Source organism: Syngnathus floridae, unplaced genomic scaffold (assembly GCF_059516105.1).
Source record: "Syngnathus floridae isolate MCC-2025c unplaced genomic scaffold, RoL_Sflo_1.0 HiC_scaffold_42, whole genome shotgun sequence".
NCBI lineage: Eukaryota > Metazoa > Chordata > Actinopteri > Syngnathiformes > Syngnathidae > Syngnathus > Syngnathus floridae.
In genome coordinates, this window is record NW_028284071.1 from 186,946 (window position 1) to 203,738 (window position 16,793).

At 42.2% G+C, this 16,793-nt stretch overlaps 1 protein-coding gene across 1 annotated transcript; it reads left to right on the forward strand.

The window, feature by feature from the left end:
- The first annotated feature begins 14 nt into the window (after positions 1–14).
- Positions 15–14,215, forward strand: LOC148378470 (janus kinase and microtubule-interacting protein 3-like). The gene is made up of 5 exons (XM_088367875.1): positions 15–74; positions 136–204; positions 281–358; positions 415–661; positions 14,199–14,215. Exons 2-5 carry the CDS (start codon positions 181–183, stop codon positions 14,213–14,215), a joined length of 366 nt encoding a protein of 121 aa, XP_088224001.1. The 5' UTR covers positions 15–74; positions 136–180.
- Positions 14,216–16,793: the final 2,578 nt, after the last annotated feature.

A 16,793-nucleotide genomic window follows, 5' to 3' on the forward strand; every position in this document is an offset into this window, starting at 1 on the left:
TCTTGCAGAATCTCACCAACGAGGAGCAGGTGGTCGTGATTCACGCCAGGACCCTTCTCACCCTAGCCGAGAAGGTAACGCGCACGTCCACGCACGCTCTCGCATTCTGCTTATGTGACAGCAGCCTTTCCTCAGTGGTTAGAATACATCAAAGTGACCAAGTCAGCACTTCAACAGAAGATGTTGGACATTGAAAGTGAGAAGGTAGACAGACACGCGACATCAGCCAAGGGGAACTCCGGCAATGTGCCCCAACAATTCTGACCTTGAGCTGTGCTAGGATATGTTCTGCAAGCAGAAGGGCTACCTGGATGAAGAGTTGGACTTCAGGAAGTGTTCCATGGACCAGGCTCATAAGGTAAGCCGCCCTCAAATCTCCCGCCGGACCACTGATGGACGAGGATTGCGGCCCAGAGGATCCTGGAGCTGGAGGCCATGTTGTACGAGGCGCTACCGCAGCGGGACTGCCCCGCCACGGACGGCGAAAAAGCCAGCCACGCTGGCGTGAATGACGTGCTGACGGCGGATCAGAGAGAAGAGCTTAGGAGCGCCGTGGACCAATGGAAGCGAGCCCTGATGTGCGAGTTGAGGGAGCGCGACGCTTGCATCCTCCAAGAGAGAATGGATCTGCTGCACAGCGCGCAACAGGTAAGGGCCCAAAGCCAGCCCGGCACTTACTTGCACGCTTACTGGCTTTTGAATGCCACTTTCCATTTGTCCGTCCTAGAGGAACAAAGAGCTGAAAGAATTCATCGAAGCTCAGAAGAGACAAATCAAACAATTGGAGGAGAAGTTTCTGTTTCTCTTTCTATTCTTCTCCTTGGCCTTCATTCTGTGGCCCTAACACCAGCTGGTGAGTGAGCTCCAGCGGCACCGCACTCGACACCTCCGATACACTGCCAGCCGGTCTCAGACGTTGGCAGACGCTCCGATGCCAACGTATACCCCCCGCCACGGTGACAGAGGCACCGCGTCACACCGGCGCTCATCCAATCAGAAGGCAGGAAAAGCAAATTCACATGCAGGGCACTTTTGAACCAGAAGAGAGCGCCACAAAAAACGGTTGTTGCCCCAAACGCGCACTAAAAAGGGTCAGAATAACAAGAGTCCCACTGGCCAGCCGGGGCCACCCGTCCAGCTGTTTCTTCAGGGGGGAAAAAAATTGGAGTCACCGGTGAGTACATTTTGCATTTAGCTCTGCTTTTCTGCTTCTGTCTTCAAGTGTGTGGCATCCTGCGATCAAAGAGTCAGCCAACCCCAAAGCGGTTGACCTCAACGTCCCACCACCATGCCTACCAGAGCAGGTGACGTGATGCTTTGGACATCCTTCCGTCTCAGATGCCCAAAAGTACTCTTTGCCACATCTGCGGCAATACGGTGTCTTTTCAAAGGTGCAAATAAATCCAGCGTGGGCGGAACACGCACGTCTTCGGTTTTTCCCGCTTTGTTTGTGTGACAGCTGTTGTGAAAATTTTATACAAATAAAGTTGTATAGTACAGGTTTGGCCAAGCCGCAACTCCCGAACCGCATGCGGCTCTTTTATGTTCATATCAACATTTGTGTGTGTGTGTGTGTGGGGGGGGGGGGTTGTGCGTGTTGGCTTCACTTGAGTTCAATTTGGTATTTTGGTCAAAAGCGCATGTGGTGAAATTCCACAAAGTAGGATGGGCAAACACATTTCTTTAAACTATGAGTGTCAATTGGGCTCTCGAAATGGCAGGGAAAAGATGCACAGCAAAACGAAAATACGTAGATGAACACAGGACGTTTTAATCAGAGTGGGAAAGTTTCTATTTTTTGTTGAACGTGATGGCAAACCATTCTGCCTGATATGTCAGACCTCAGCGCATTTCAAAGATTCAAATCTTCAGCGCCATGCACTTCAGCTCACTCCATGCTAACATTGATCAGGCGTCGAACCCGCATCATCATGCTTAAGAGGTGGCCATGCTAACCAGTGCGCCATTATGTCAACGCATAATAACTAAGTCTACTGGTCAAAACAGCGGTTACTATATGACGTCGCTACGTCGTGGTCACGTGACGCAGACAAGACGTCAATGGACGTGGGCAGAGTTAACTTGTTTAAAAGGGAGTAGGCAGAAGAAATATTTAATTTATTTAAATCTATTTTGAGTGCACACCATTATGCCAATGCATAACAACTGTAAATCTACTAAACAAAACAGCGGTTGCTATATGACATCTGCCACGTCGTGGTCACGTGACATACGTGACGTCGATGGGCGTAACTTTCGCCGGAATTCAAATCCGCGGGGAGAGTTAACTTGTTTAAAAGAGAGTGGGCAGAAGAATTATTTAATTTATTTAAATCTATTTGGTGTGTGCGCCATTATGTCAATGCATAACAACTGTAAGTCTACTAAACAAATCAGCGGTTGCTATTTGACGTCTGCCACGTCGTGGTCACGTGACGCGGACGTGACGTCGACGCCTACTTTACATCCCACCGATCACAGGACTCCTCGGCTGCATAACCGTGCCCCCTTCCCAACCAATCGGATTTGCTATACGCGAAAACGACGCCAATGGAAAGAGCTTCCGCCCAAATTTAAATCCGTGGGCGTGGCTCGCAGCAGGAAGTAGGAAAATGGCGGCGATGTTGACAAAGACACAGCGGATGGTAACATACGACTAACAAGAGAAATATTTTTATTTTCTGCTTGCAACTGGACCGTCCAGAGCGTACACGGTAAGTACAACTCATCGTTTTTAAAAAGAAGTACTTTTGTTGCCCTGAAAAGCGAGTGAGCGTGGCGTTTGTGGGGGACGTCGAATTTCGACGATTCTTTCTGGTCAACGGTTGTAAATGATTGTGTTGATTAAAAAAGAAAACTTGATGTAACTCTACTTTTAACTGCCGTTTCAGATAGATTTGGAATTGCATCACATCCAATTTTGCCTAGAGCGTACACAGGAAGTAACACTCGTTGTGTTTAAGGAGATTTACGTTTGTAATAGCAGAAGTGTAGCCGCGTTGCGTTGTACGTGTGAATGTTGGTCCGGGCGAAATGTTAATGTTTAATTTCATTCCTTTAGGTTCCACGGTGTTTGTTGGCTGCAAGTTTTCCACTGCAAGAAGAGGCTCATATCATTGACCAGGAGCGAGCTACAATGGTGAGTAGCCATAACATTTATGTTAAACACTTCCTATTTCATGTCTAACAGTACTTGATTTAACAAATAACCATAAATAAATACAGTGTGGGCACTGAAGTTAACATATGTGATTATACTGCCTAATCTGTCACCGAGTAGATTGTTGCAAAGTAATATAAGATCCAAAGTTGTAATTCAGAATAGTTTTCAAAAGAAGGCCATTAGAATTATATACAAGTCTGATTACCCTGAACAAGCTATTAATTAAATCACAAATTCTTCAATTCAAAGATTTGGTAGATTATCAGACAAATAATGTCTAACAGTAATTGATTTAACACATCACGATAAGTAGATTGAGTGTGGGCACTCTCAAGTTAACATATGTGATTATACTGCCTAATCTGTTACAGAGTATGTTGTTGCCAAGTAATGTAGAATAGATCCAAAGTAGTAATCCAGAATAGTTTTGAAGAGGCCATTAGAATGATAAACAAATCTGATTACCTTGAACATAATAACAAGCTAAGTGTTTAATATGTCCTATGAAGTCAAAATTGGGCACCATCATGTGGTGAAATTTGGAATTGCATCACATCCAATTTTGCCTGGGAACAAACAGATTACATAAATCTTAGTTTTGAATAAGCCACTCCTTCTCAAACAAGTAAACTCTGCCCATTTTGCGCAGTAGATGTTCTGTTAATATCTAGTATTTATACAAAGTCATAATTTAAATTGCTTTCAACCTTCATTCATCGGTTCAACCAACATTACTCGCTCTTATTACCAACTTGTATTGATTTAACTAAGCGTTTAATACTTCCTATCAGGTCTCAAATCGAGATTTGGCAAAATACAATTTCAGCAAATCCAATTTTGCCAGGGAACAAAAATAGATTAAATAAACTAAATAAGTCCTCTTCCCATTAAATAAATCAGAAAAGTCTGTCTTGTAACCAGTCCTCTTCAAACAAGTAAAGTCTGCCCATTTTGTGCAGTAGATTTTGTGTCTATGCCTAGTATTTAAACAAAATCATAATTTAAACGACTTCTTTCCTTCATTCACTTTGGAAATTTGGAATTGCAGCAAATCGAATTTTGGCAGGGAACAAAAATAGATCAATTAAACTAAATAAGTCTTCTTCCCATTAAATAAATTAAAAAAGTCTGTCTTGTAACCAGTCCTTTTCAAACAAGTAAAGTCTGCCCATTTTGTGCCGTCGATTTTGTGTTAATGCCTAGTATTTATACAAAATCATAATTTAAAGGACTTCATTCCTTCATTCACTTTGGAAATTTGGAATTGCAGCACATCAAATTTTGCCTGGGAAGAAAAGTAGATTAAATAAATTTAATAAGTCTTACTACTTCCCATTAAATAAATTAAATACGTCTTACTTGTTCCCACTCCTTTTCAAAACAGTAGTTTAAAACGAGGGCCCTTCACTCAATCTTTAACCCCAACCCCGCACGTTGTGTTGTATCTGTGAATGTTGGTTGTGGCCAAATGATAGTTTTCTTTCATTCGTTTAGGTTCCAAGAAAACTTGATGTAACTCTACTTTTAACTGCCGTTTCAGATAAGCGGGTATTACGTCGCAGTCATGTGCCGTGGATATGACGTAATTGCCCGAACCTCCGCCAAAATTCAAATCTGTTGGCGCGATGGCCGTGAGCCACTGAGCAGCGACGATTATCAACAGAAATATCTTTATTTTCTGCTTGCAACTGGACCGTCTAGAGCGTACACGGTAAGTAACACTCATTGTGTTTAAGGAGATTTACGTTTGTAATAGCAGAAGTGTAGCCGCGTTGCGTTGTACGTGTGAAAATTGGTCGAGGCGAAATGTTAATGTTTAATTTCATTCCTTTAGGTTCCACGGTGTTTGTTGGCTGCAAGTTTTCCACTGCAAGAAGAGGCTCGTATCATTGACCAGGAGCGAGCTACAATGGTGAGTAGCCATAACATTTATGTTAAACACTTCCTATTTCATGTCTAACAGTACTTGATTTAACAAATAACCATAAATAAATACAGTGTGGGCACTGAAGTTAACATATGTGATTATACTGCCTAATCTGTCACGGAGTAGATTGTTGCAAAGTAATATAAGATCCAAAGTTGTAATTCAGAATAGTTTTCAAAAGAAGGCCATTAGAATTATATACAAGTCTGATTACCCTTAACATAACAACAAGCTATTAATTAAATCACAAATTCTTCAATTCAAAGATTTGGTAGATTATCAGACAAATAATGTCTAACAGTAATTGATTTAACACATCACGATAAGTAGATTGAGTGTGGGCACTCTCAAGTTAACAGATATGATTATACTGCCTAATCTGTTACAGAGTATGTTGTTGCCAAGTAATGTAGAATAGATCCAAAGTAGTAATCCAGAATAGTTTTGAAGAGGCCATTAGAATAATAAACAAATCTGATTACCTTGAACATAATAACAAGCTAAGTGTTTAATATGTCCTATGAAGTCAAAATTGGGCACCATCATGTGGTGAAATTTGGAATTGCATCACATCCAATTTTGCCTGGGAACAAACAGATTAAATAAATCTTAGTTTTGAATAAGCCACTCCTTCTCAAACAAGTAAACTCTGCCCATTTCGCGCAGTAGATGTTCTGTTAATATCTAGTATTTATACAAAGTCATAATTTAAATTGCTTTCAACCTTCATTCATCGGTTCAACCAACATTACTCGCTCTTATTACCAACTTGTATTGATTTAACTAAGCGTTTAATACTTCCTATCAGGTCTCAAGGCAAGATTTGGCAAAATACAATTTCAGCAAATACAATTTTGCCAGGGAACAAAAATAGATTAAATAAACTAAATAAGTCTTCTTCCCATTAAATAAATCAGAAAAGTCTGTCTTGTAACCAGTCCTCTTCAAACAAGTAAAGTCTGCCCATTTTGTGCCGTAGATTTTGTGTCTATGCCTAGTATTTAAACAAAATCATAATTTAAACGACTTCTTTCCTTCATTCACTTTGGAAATTTGGAATTGCAGCAAATCGAATTTTGCCAGGGAACAAAAATAGATCAATTAAACTAAATAAGTCTTCTTCCCATTAAATAAATTAAAAAAGTCTGTCTTGTAACCAGTCCTTTTCAAACAAGTAAAGTCTGCCCATTTTGTGCCGTCGATTTTGTGTTAATGCCTAGTATTTATACAAAATCATAATTTAAAGGACTTCATTCCTTCATTCACTTTGGAAATTTGGAATTGCAGCACATCAAATTTTGCCTGGGAAGAAAAGTAGATTAAATAAATTTAATAAGTCTTACTACTTCCCATTAAATAAATTAAATACGTCTTACTTGTTCCCACTCCTTTACAAAAAAGTAGTTTAAAACGAGGTCCCTTCACTCAACCTTTAACCCTATTTATTCACCTTCTAGGCTAAGTGTTAAAGGCTAAGTGTTAAAGGCTAAGTGTTAAAGGCTAAGTGTTAGAGGCTAAGTGCCAGAGGCTAGGCGCCAGAGGCGAGTTTTTGTGGGCTGAAGTTTTAGTGGGGTTAGTGTGAATACAATCCAAAAGAATACAACAGAATACAATACAATAGAATATAATACATAGATTAAATTCAATAGCTCTTACTACTTCCCATTAAATAAATTAAATACGTCTTACTTGTTCCCAATCCTTTTCAAAAAAGTAGTTTAAAACGAGGGCCCTTCACTCAACCTTTAACCTCAACCCCGCACGTCACATTGTGTTGTATCTGTGAATGTTGGTTGTGGCCAAATGATAGTTTTCTTTCATTCGTTTAGGTTCCACGGTGTTTGTTGGCTATGTTTTCCACTGTCAGAAGGATGAAAATACAAAGTACAACGCTTGGACGTGGGCGAAGACGTCACCGGTGAGTCCTTCCTTCCTATTTATTTACCTTCTAGATGCTAGAGGCTAAGTGTTAGAGGCTAAGTGTTAGAGGCTAAGTGTTAAACACAATACGAACAACACAACGATACTGCACTGAACAACACGATACCGCACTGAGAAACACGATACCGCACTGAACAACACGATACCGCACTGAACAACACCATGCCGCACTGAACACCATGCCACACTGAACAACACCATCCCGCACTGAACAACACCATGCCGCACTAAACAACACCATGCCGCACTGAACAGCACCATGCCTCACTGAACGACACCATGCCGCACTGAAAGACACCATGCCGCACTGAACGACACCATGCCGCACTGAAAGACACCATCCCGCACTGAACACCATGCCGCACTGAACAACACCATCCTGCACTGAACAACACCATCCCGCACTGAACAACACCATGCCGCACTGAACAACATTATGCCGCACTGAACATTATGCCGCACTGAACAACACCATGCCGCACTGAACAACACCATGCCGCACTGAACAACATTATGCCGCACTGAACAACACCATGCCGCACTGAACAACACCATGCCGCACTGAACAACACCATGCCGCACTGAACAACATTATGCCGCACTGAACAACACCATGCCGCACTGAACAACACCATCCTGCACTGAACAACACCATTCCGCATTGAACACCATGCCGCACTGAACAACACCATCCCGCACTGAACAACACCATCCCGCACTGAACAACACCATGCCGCACTGAACAACATTATGCCGCACTGAACAACATTATGCCGCACTGAACAACACCATGCCGCACTGAACAACACCATGCCGCACTGAACAACACCATGCCGCACTGAACAACATTATAACGCACTGAACAACACCATCCCGCACTGAACAACACCATGCCGCACTAAACAACATTATGCCGCACTGAACAACATTATGCCGAAATGAACAACACCATGCCGCACTGAACAACACCATGCCGGTGAGTACATTTTGCATTTAGCTCTGCTTTTCTGCTTCTGTCTTCAAGTGTGTGGCATCCTGCGATCAAAGAGTCAGCCAACCCCAAAGCGGTTGACCTCAACGTCCCACCACCATGCCTACCAGAGCAGGTGACGTGATGCTTTGGACATCCTTCCGTCTCAGATGCCCAAAAGTACTCTTTGCCACATCTGCGGCAATACGGTGTCTTTTCAAAGGTGCAAATAAATCCAGCGTGGGCGGAACACGCACGTCTTCGGTTTTTCCCGCTTTGTTTGTGTGACAGCTGTTGTGAAAATTTTATACAAATAAAGTTGTATAGTACAGGTTTGGCCAAGCCGCAACTCCCGAACCGCATGCGGCTCTTTTATGTTCATATCAACATTTGTGTGTGTGTGTGTGTGGGGGGGGGGGGTTGTGCGTGTTGGCTTCACTTGAGTTCAATTTGGTATTTTGGTCAAAAGCGCATGTGGTGAAATTCCACAAAGTAGGATGGGCAAACACATTTCTTTAAACTATGAGTGTCAATTGGGCTCTCGAAATGGCAGGGAAAAGATGCACAGCAAAACGAAAATACGTAGATGAACACAGGACGTTTTAATCAGAGTGGGAAAGTTTCTATTTTTTGTTGAACGTGATGGCAAACCATTCTGCCTGATATGTCAGACCTCAGCGCATTTCAAAGATTCAAATCTTCAGCGCCATGCACTTCAGCTCACTCCATGCTAACATTGATCAGGCGTCGAACCCGCATCATCATGCTTAAGAGGTGGCCATGCTAACCAGTGCGCCATTATGTCAACGCATAATAACTAAGTCTACTGGTCAAAACAGCGGTTACTATATGACGTCGCTACGTCGTGGTCACGTGACGCAGACAAGACGTCAATGGACGTGGGCAGAGTTAACTTGTTTAAAAGGGAGTAGGCAGAAGAAATATTTAATTTATTTAAATCTATTTTGAGTGCACACCATTATGCCAATGCATAACAACTGTAAATCTACTAAACAAAACAGCGGTTGCTATATGACATCTGCCACGTCGTGGTCACGTGACATACGTGACGTCGATGGGCGTAACTTTCGCCGGAATTCAAATCCGCGGGGAGAGTTAACTTGTTTAAAAGAGAGTGGGCAGAAGAATTATTTAATTTATTTAAATCTATTTGGTGTGTGCGCCATTATGTCAATGCATAACAACTGTAAGTCTACTAAACAAATCAGCGGTTGCTATTTGACGTCTGCCACGTCGTGGTCACGTGACGCGGACGTGACGTCGACGCCTACTTTACATCCCACCGATCACAGGACTCCTCGGCTGCATAACCGTGCCCCCTTCCCAACCAATCGGATTTGCTATACGCGAAAACGACGCCAATGGAAAGAGCTTCCGCCCAAATTTAAATCCGTGGGCGTGGCTCGCAGCAGGAAGTAGGAAAATGGCGGCGATGTTGACAAAGACACAGCGGATGGTAACATACGACTAACAAGAGAAATATTTTTATTTTCTGCTTGCAACTGGACCGTCCAGAGCGTACACGGTAAGTACAACTCATCGTTTTTAAAAAGAAGTACTTTTGTTGCCCTGAAAAGCGAGTGAGCGTGGCGTTTGTGGGGGACGTCGAATTTCGACGATTCTTTCTGGTCAACGGTTGTAAATGATTGTGTTGATTAAAAAAGAAAACTTGATGTAACTCTACTTTTAACTGCCGTTTCAGATAGATTTGGAATTGCATCACATCCAATTTTGCCTAGAGCGTACACAGGAAGTAACACTCGTTGTGTTTAAGGAGATTTACGTTTGTAATAGCAGAAGTGTAGCCGCGTTGCGTTGTACGTGTGAATGTTGGTCCGGGCGAAATGTTAATGTTTAATTTCATTCCTTTAGGTTCCACGGTGTTTGTTGGCTGCAAGTTTTCCACTGCAAGAAGAGGCTCATATCATTGACCAGGAGCGAGCTACAATGGTGAGTAGCCATAACATTTATGTTAAACACTTCCTATTTCATGTCTAACAGTACTTGATTTAACAAATAACCATAAATAAATACAGTGTGGGCACTGAAGTTAACATATGTGATTATACTGCCTAATCTGTCACCGAGTAGATTGTTGCAAAGTAATATAAGATCCAAAGTTGTAATTCAGAATAGTTTTCAAAAGAAGGCCATTAGAATTATATACAAGTCTGATTACCCTGAACAAGCTATTAATTAAATCACAAATTCTTCAATTCAAAGATTTGGTAGATTATCAGACAAATAATGTCTAACAGTAATTGATTTAACACATCACGATAAGTAGATTGAGTGTGGGCACTCTCAAGTTAACATATGTGATTATACTGCCTAATCTGTTACAGAGTATGTTGTTGCCAAGTAATGTAGAATAGATCCAAAGTAGTAATCCAGAATAGTTTTGAAGAGGCCATTAGAATGATAAACAAATCTGATTACCTTGAACATAATAACAAGCTAAGTGTTTAATATGTCCTATGAAGTCAAAATTGGGCACCATCATGTGGTGAAATTTGGAATTGCATCACATCCAATTTTGCCTGGGAACAAACAGATTACATAAATCTTAGTTTTGAATAAGCCACTCCTTCTCAAACAAGTAAACTCTGCCCATTTTGCGCAGTAGATGTTCTGTTAATATCTAGTATTTATACAAAGTCATAATTTAAATTGCTTTCAACCTTCATTCATCGGTTCAACCAACATTACTCGCTCTTATTACCAACTTGTATTGATTTAACTAAGCGTTTAATACTTCCTATCAGGTCTCAAATCGAGATTTGGCAAAATACAATTTCAGCAAATCCAATTTTGCCAGGGAACAAAAATAGATTAAATAAACTAAATAAGTCCTCTTCCCATTAAATAAATCAGAAAAGTCTGTCTTGTAACCAGTCCTCTTCAAACAAGTAAAGTCTGCCCATTTTGTGCAGTAGATTTTGTGTCTATGCCTAGTATTTAAACAAAATCATAATTTAAACGACTTCTTTCCTTCATTCACTTTGGAAATTTGGAATTGCAGCAAATCGAATTTTGGCAGGGAACAAAAATAGATCAATTAAACTAAATAAGTCTTCTTCCCATTAAATAAATTTAAAAAGTCTGTCTTGTAACCAGTCCTTTTCAAACAAGTAAAGTCTGCCCATTTTGTGCCGTCGATTTTGTGTTAATGCCTAGTATTTATACAAAATCATAATTTAAAGGACTTCATTCCTTCATTCACTTTGGAAATTTGGAATTGCAGCACATCAAATTTTGCCTGGGAAGAAAAGTAGATTAAATAAATTTAATAAGTCTTACTACTTCCCATTAAATAAATTAAATACGTCTTACTTGTTCCCACTCCTTTTCAAAACAGTAGTTTAAAACGAGGGCCCTTCACTCAATCTTTAACCCCAACCCCGCACGTTGTGTTGTATCTGTGAATGTTGGTTGTGGCCAAATGATAGTTTTCTTTCATTCGTTTAGGTTCCAAGAAAACTTGATGTAACTCTACTTTTAACTGCCGTTTCAGATAAGCGGGTATTACGTCGCAGTCATGTGCCGTGGATATGACGTAATTGCCCGAACCTCCGCCAAAATTCAAATCTGTTGGCGCGATGGCCGTGAGCCACTGAGCAGCGACGATTATCAACAGAAATATCTTTATTTTCTGCTTGCAACTGGACCGTCTAGAGCGTACACGGTAAGTAACACTCATTGTGTTTAAGGAGATTTACGTTTGTAATAGCAGAAGTGTAGCCGCGTTGCGTTGTACGTGTGAAAATTGGTCGAGGCGAAATGTTAATGTTTAATTTCATTCCTTTAGGTTCCACGGTGTTTGTTGGCTGCAAGTTTTCCACTGCAAGAAGAGGCTCGTATCATTGACCAGGAGCGAGCTACAATGGTGAGTAGCCATAACATTTATGTTAAACACTTCCTATTTCATGTCTAACAGTACTTGATTTAACAAATAACCATAAATAAATACAGTGTGGGCACTGAAGTTAACATATGTGATTATACTGCCTAATCTGTCACGGAGTAGATTGTTGCAAAGTAATATAAGATCCAAAGTTGTAATTCAGAATAGTTTTCAAAAGAAGGCCATTAGAATTATATACAAGTCTGATTACCCTTAACATAACAACAAGCTATTAATTAAATCACAAATTCTTCAATTCAAAGATTTGGTAGATTATCAGACAAATAATGTCTAACAGTAATTGATTTAACACATCACGATAAGTAGATTGAGTGTGGGCACTCTCAAGTTAACAGATATGATTATACTGCCTAATCTGTTACAGAGTATGTTGTTGCCAAGTAATGTAGAATAGATCCAAAGTAGTAATCCAGAATAGTTTTGAAGAGGCCATTAGAATAATAAACAAATCTGATTACCTTGAACATAATAACAAGCTAAGTGTTTAATATGTCCTATGAAGTCAAAATTGGGCACCATCATGTGGTGAAATTTGGAATTGCATCACATCCAATTTTGCCTGGGAACAAACAGATTAAATAAATCTTAGTTTTGAATAAGCCACTCCTTCTCAAACAAGTAAACTCTGCCCATTTCGCGCAGTAGATGTTCTGTTAATATCTAGTATTTATACAAAGTCATAATTTAAATTGCTTTCAACCTTCATTCATCGGTTCAACCAACATTACTCGCTCTTATTACCAACTTGTATTGATTTAACTAAGCGTTTAATACTTCCTATCAGGTCTCAAGGCAAGATTTGGCAAAATACAATTTCAGCAAATACAATTTTGCCAGGGAACAAAAATAGATTAAATAAACTAAATAAGTCTTCTTCCCATTAAATAAATCAGAAAAGTCTGTCTTGTAACCAGTCCTCTTCAAACAAGTAAAGTCTGCCCATTTTGTGCCGTAGATTTTGTGTCTATGCCTAGTATTTAAACAAAATCATAATTTAAACGACTTCTTTCCTTCATTCACTTTGGAAATTTGGAATTGCAGCAAATCGAATTTTGCCAGGGAACAAAAATAGATCAATTAAACTAAATAAGTCTTCTTCCCATTAAATAAATTAAAAAAGTCTGTCTTGTAACCAGTCCTTTTCAAACAAGTAAAGTCTGCCCATTTTGTGCCGTCGATTTTGTGTTAATGCCTAGTATTTATACAAAATCATAATTTAAAGGACTTCATTCCTTCATTCACTTTGGAAATTTGGAATTGCAGCACATCAAATTTTGCCTGGGAAGAAAAGTAGATTAAATAAATTTAATAAGTCTTACTACTTCCCATTAAATAAATTAAATACGTCTTACTTGTTCCCACTCCTTTACAAAAAAGTAGTTTAAAACGAGGTCCCTTCACTCAACCTTTAACCCTATTTATTCACCTTCTAGGCTAAGTGTTAAAGGCTAAGTGTTAAAGGCTAAGTGTTAAAGGCTAAGTGTTAGAGGCTAAGTGCCAGAGGCTAGGCGCCAGAGGCGAGTTTTTGTGGGCTGAAGTTTTAGTGGGGTTAGTGTGAATACAATCCAAAAGAATACAACAGAATACAATACAATAGAATATAATACATAGATTAAATTCAATAGCTCTTACTACTTCCCATTAAATAAATTAAATACGTCTTACTTGTTCCCAATCCTTTTCAAAAAAGTAGTTTAAAACGAGGGCCCTTCACTCAACCTTTAACCTCAACCCCGCACGTCACATTGTGTTGTATCTGTGAATGTTGGTTGTGGCCAAATGATAGTTTTCTTTCATTCGTTTAGGTTCCACGGTGTTTGTTGGCTATGTTTTCCACTGTCAGAAGGATGAAAATACAAAGTACAACGCTTGGACGTGGGCGAAGACGTCACCGGTGAGTCCTTCCTTCCTATTTATTTACCTTCTAGATGCTAGAGGCTAAGTGTTAGAGGCTAAGTGTTAGAGGCTAAGTGTTAAACACAATACGAACAACACAACGATACTGCACTGAACAACACGATACCGCACTGAGAAACACGATACCGCACTGAACAACACGATACCGCACTGAACAACACCATGCCGCACTGAACACCATGCCACACTGAACAACACCATCCCGCACTGAACAACACCATGCCGCACTAAACAACACCATGCCGCACTGAACAACACCATGCCTCACTGAACGACACCATGCCGCACTGAAAGACACCATGCCGCACTGAACGACACCATGCCGCACTGAAAGACACCATCCCGCACTGAACACCATGCCGCACTGAACAACACCATCCTGCACTGAACAACACCATCCCGCACTGAACAACACCATGCCGCACTGAACAACATTATGCCGCACTGAACATTATGCCGCACTGAACAACACCATGCCGCACTGAACAACACCATGCCGCACTGAACAACATTATGCCGCACTGAACAACACCATGCCGCACTGAACAACACCATGCCGCACTGAACAACACCATGCCGCACTGAACAACATTATGCCGCACTGAACAACACCATGCCGCACTGAACAACACCATCCTGCACTGAACAACACCATTCCGCATTGAACACCATGCCGCACTGAACAACACCATCCCGCACTGAACAACACCATCCCGCACTGAACAACACCATGCCGCACTGAACAACATTATGCCGCACTGAACAACATTATGCCGCACTGAACAACACCATGCCGCACTGAACAACACCATGCCGCACTGAACAACACCATGCCGCACTGAACAACATTATAACGCACTGAACAACACCATCCCGCACTGAACAACACCATGCCGCACTAAACAACATTATGCCGCACTGAACAACATTATGCCGAAATGAACAACACCATGCCGCACTGAACAACACCATGCCGCACTGAACAACACCATCCTGCACTGAACAACACCATCCCGCACTGAACAACACCATGCCGCACTGAACAACACCATGCCGCACTGAACAACACCATGCCGCAATGAACAACACCATCCCGCACTGAACAACATTATGCCGCACTGAACAACATTATGCCGCACTGAACAACACCATGCCGCACTGAACAACACCATGCCGCACTGAACAACACCATCCTGCACTGAACAACACCATCCCGCACTGAACAACACCATGCCGCACTGAACAACATTATGGCGCACTGAACAACATTATGCCGCACTGAACAACACCATGCCGCACTGAACAACACCATGCCGCACTGAACAACACCATGCCGCAATGAACAACACCATCCCGTACTGAACAACACCATGCCGCACTGAGCAACACCATGCCGCACTGAACAACACCATCCTGCACTGAACAACACCATGCCGCACTGAACAACACCATTCCGCACTGAACAACACCATGCCGCACTGAACAACATTACGCTGCACTGAACAACACCATGCCGCACTGAACAACACCATGCCGCACTGAACAACACCATGCCGCATTGAACAACACCATGCCGCATTGAACAACACCATGCCGCACTGAACAACACCATCCTGCACTGAACAACACCATGCCGCATTGAACAACACCATGCCGCACTGAACAACACCATCCTGCACTGAACAACACCATCCCGCACTGAACAACACCATCCCGCATTGAACAACACCATCCTGCACTGAACAACACCATGCCGCACTGAACAACACCATGCCGCACTGAACAACACCATTCCGCACTGAACAACACCATGCCGCACTGAACAACACCATCCTGCACTGAACAACACCATCCCGCACTGAACAACACCATGCCGCATTGAACAACACCATCCTGCACTGAACAACACCATCCTGCACTGAACAACACCATGCCGCACTGAACAACACCATGCCGCACTGAACAACACCATGCCGCACTGAACAACACCATGCCGCACTGAACAACATTATGCCGCACTGAACAACATTATGTCGCACTGAACAACACCATGCCGCACTGAACAACACCATGCCGCACTGAACAACATTATGCCGCACTGAAAAACACCATGCCGCACTGAACAACACCATCCCGCACTGAACAACACCATGCCGCATTGAACAACACCATGCCGCACTGAACAACACCATGCTGCACTGAACAACATTATGCTGCACTGAACAACACGATCCTGCATTGAACAACACCATGCCGCACTGAACAACACCATCCTGCACTGAACAACACCATCCTGCACTGAACAACACCACCCCGCACTGAACAACACGATCCCGCATTGAACACCATCCTGCACTGAACAACACCATGCCGCACTGAACAACACCATTCCGCACTGAACAACACCATGCCGCACTGAACAACACCATGCCGCACTGAACAACACCATGCCGCACTGAACAACACCATGCCGCACTGAACAACATTATGCCGCACTGAACAACACCATGCCGCACTGAACAACACCATCCCGCACTGAACAACACCATGCCGCATTGAACAACACCATGCCGCACTGAACAACACCATCCTGCACTGAACAACACCATCCCGCACTAAACAACACCATGCCGCACTGAACAACATTATGGCGCACTGGACAACATTATGCCGCACTGAACAACACCATGCCGCACTGAACAACACCATGCCGCACTGAACAACACCATGCCGCACTGAACAACACCATGCCGCACTGAACAACATTATGCCGCACTGAACAACACCATGCCGCACTGAACAACACCATGCCGCACTGAACAACACGATCCCGCATTGAACAACACCATCCTGCACTGAACAACACCATGCCGCACTGAACAACACCATGCCGCACTGAACAACACCATTCCGCACTGAACAACACCAT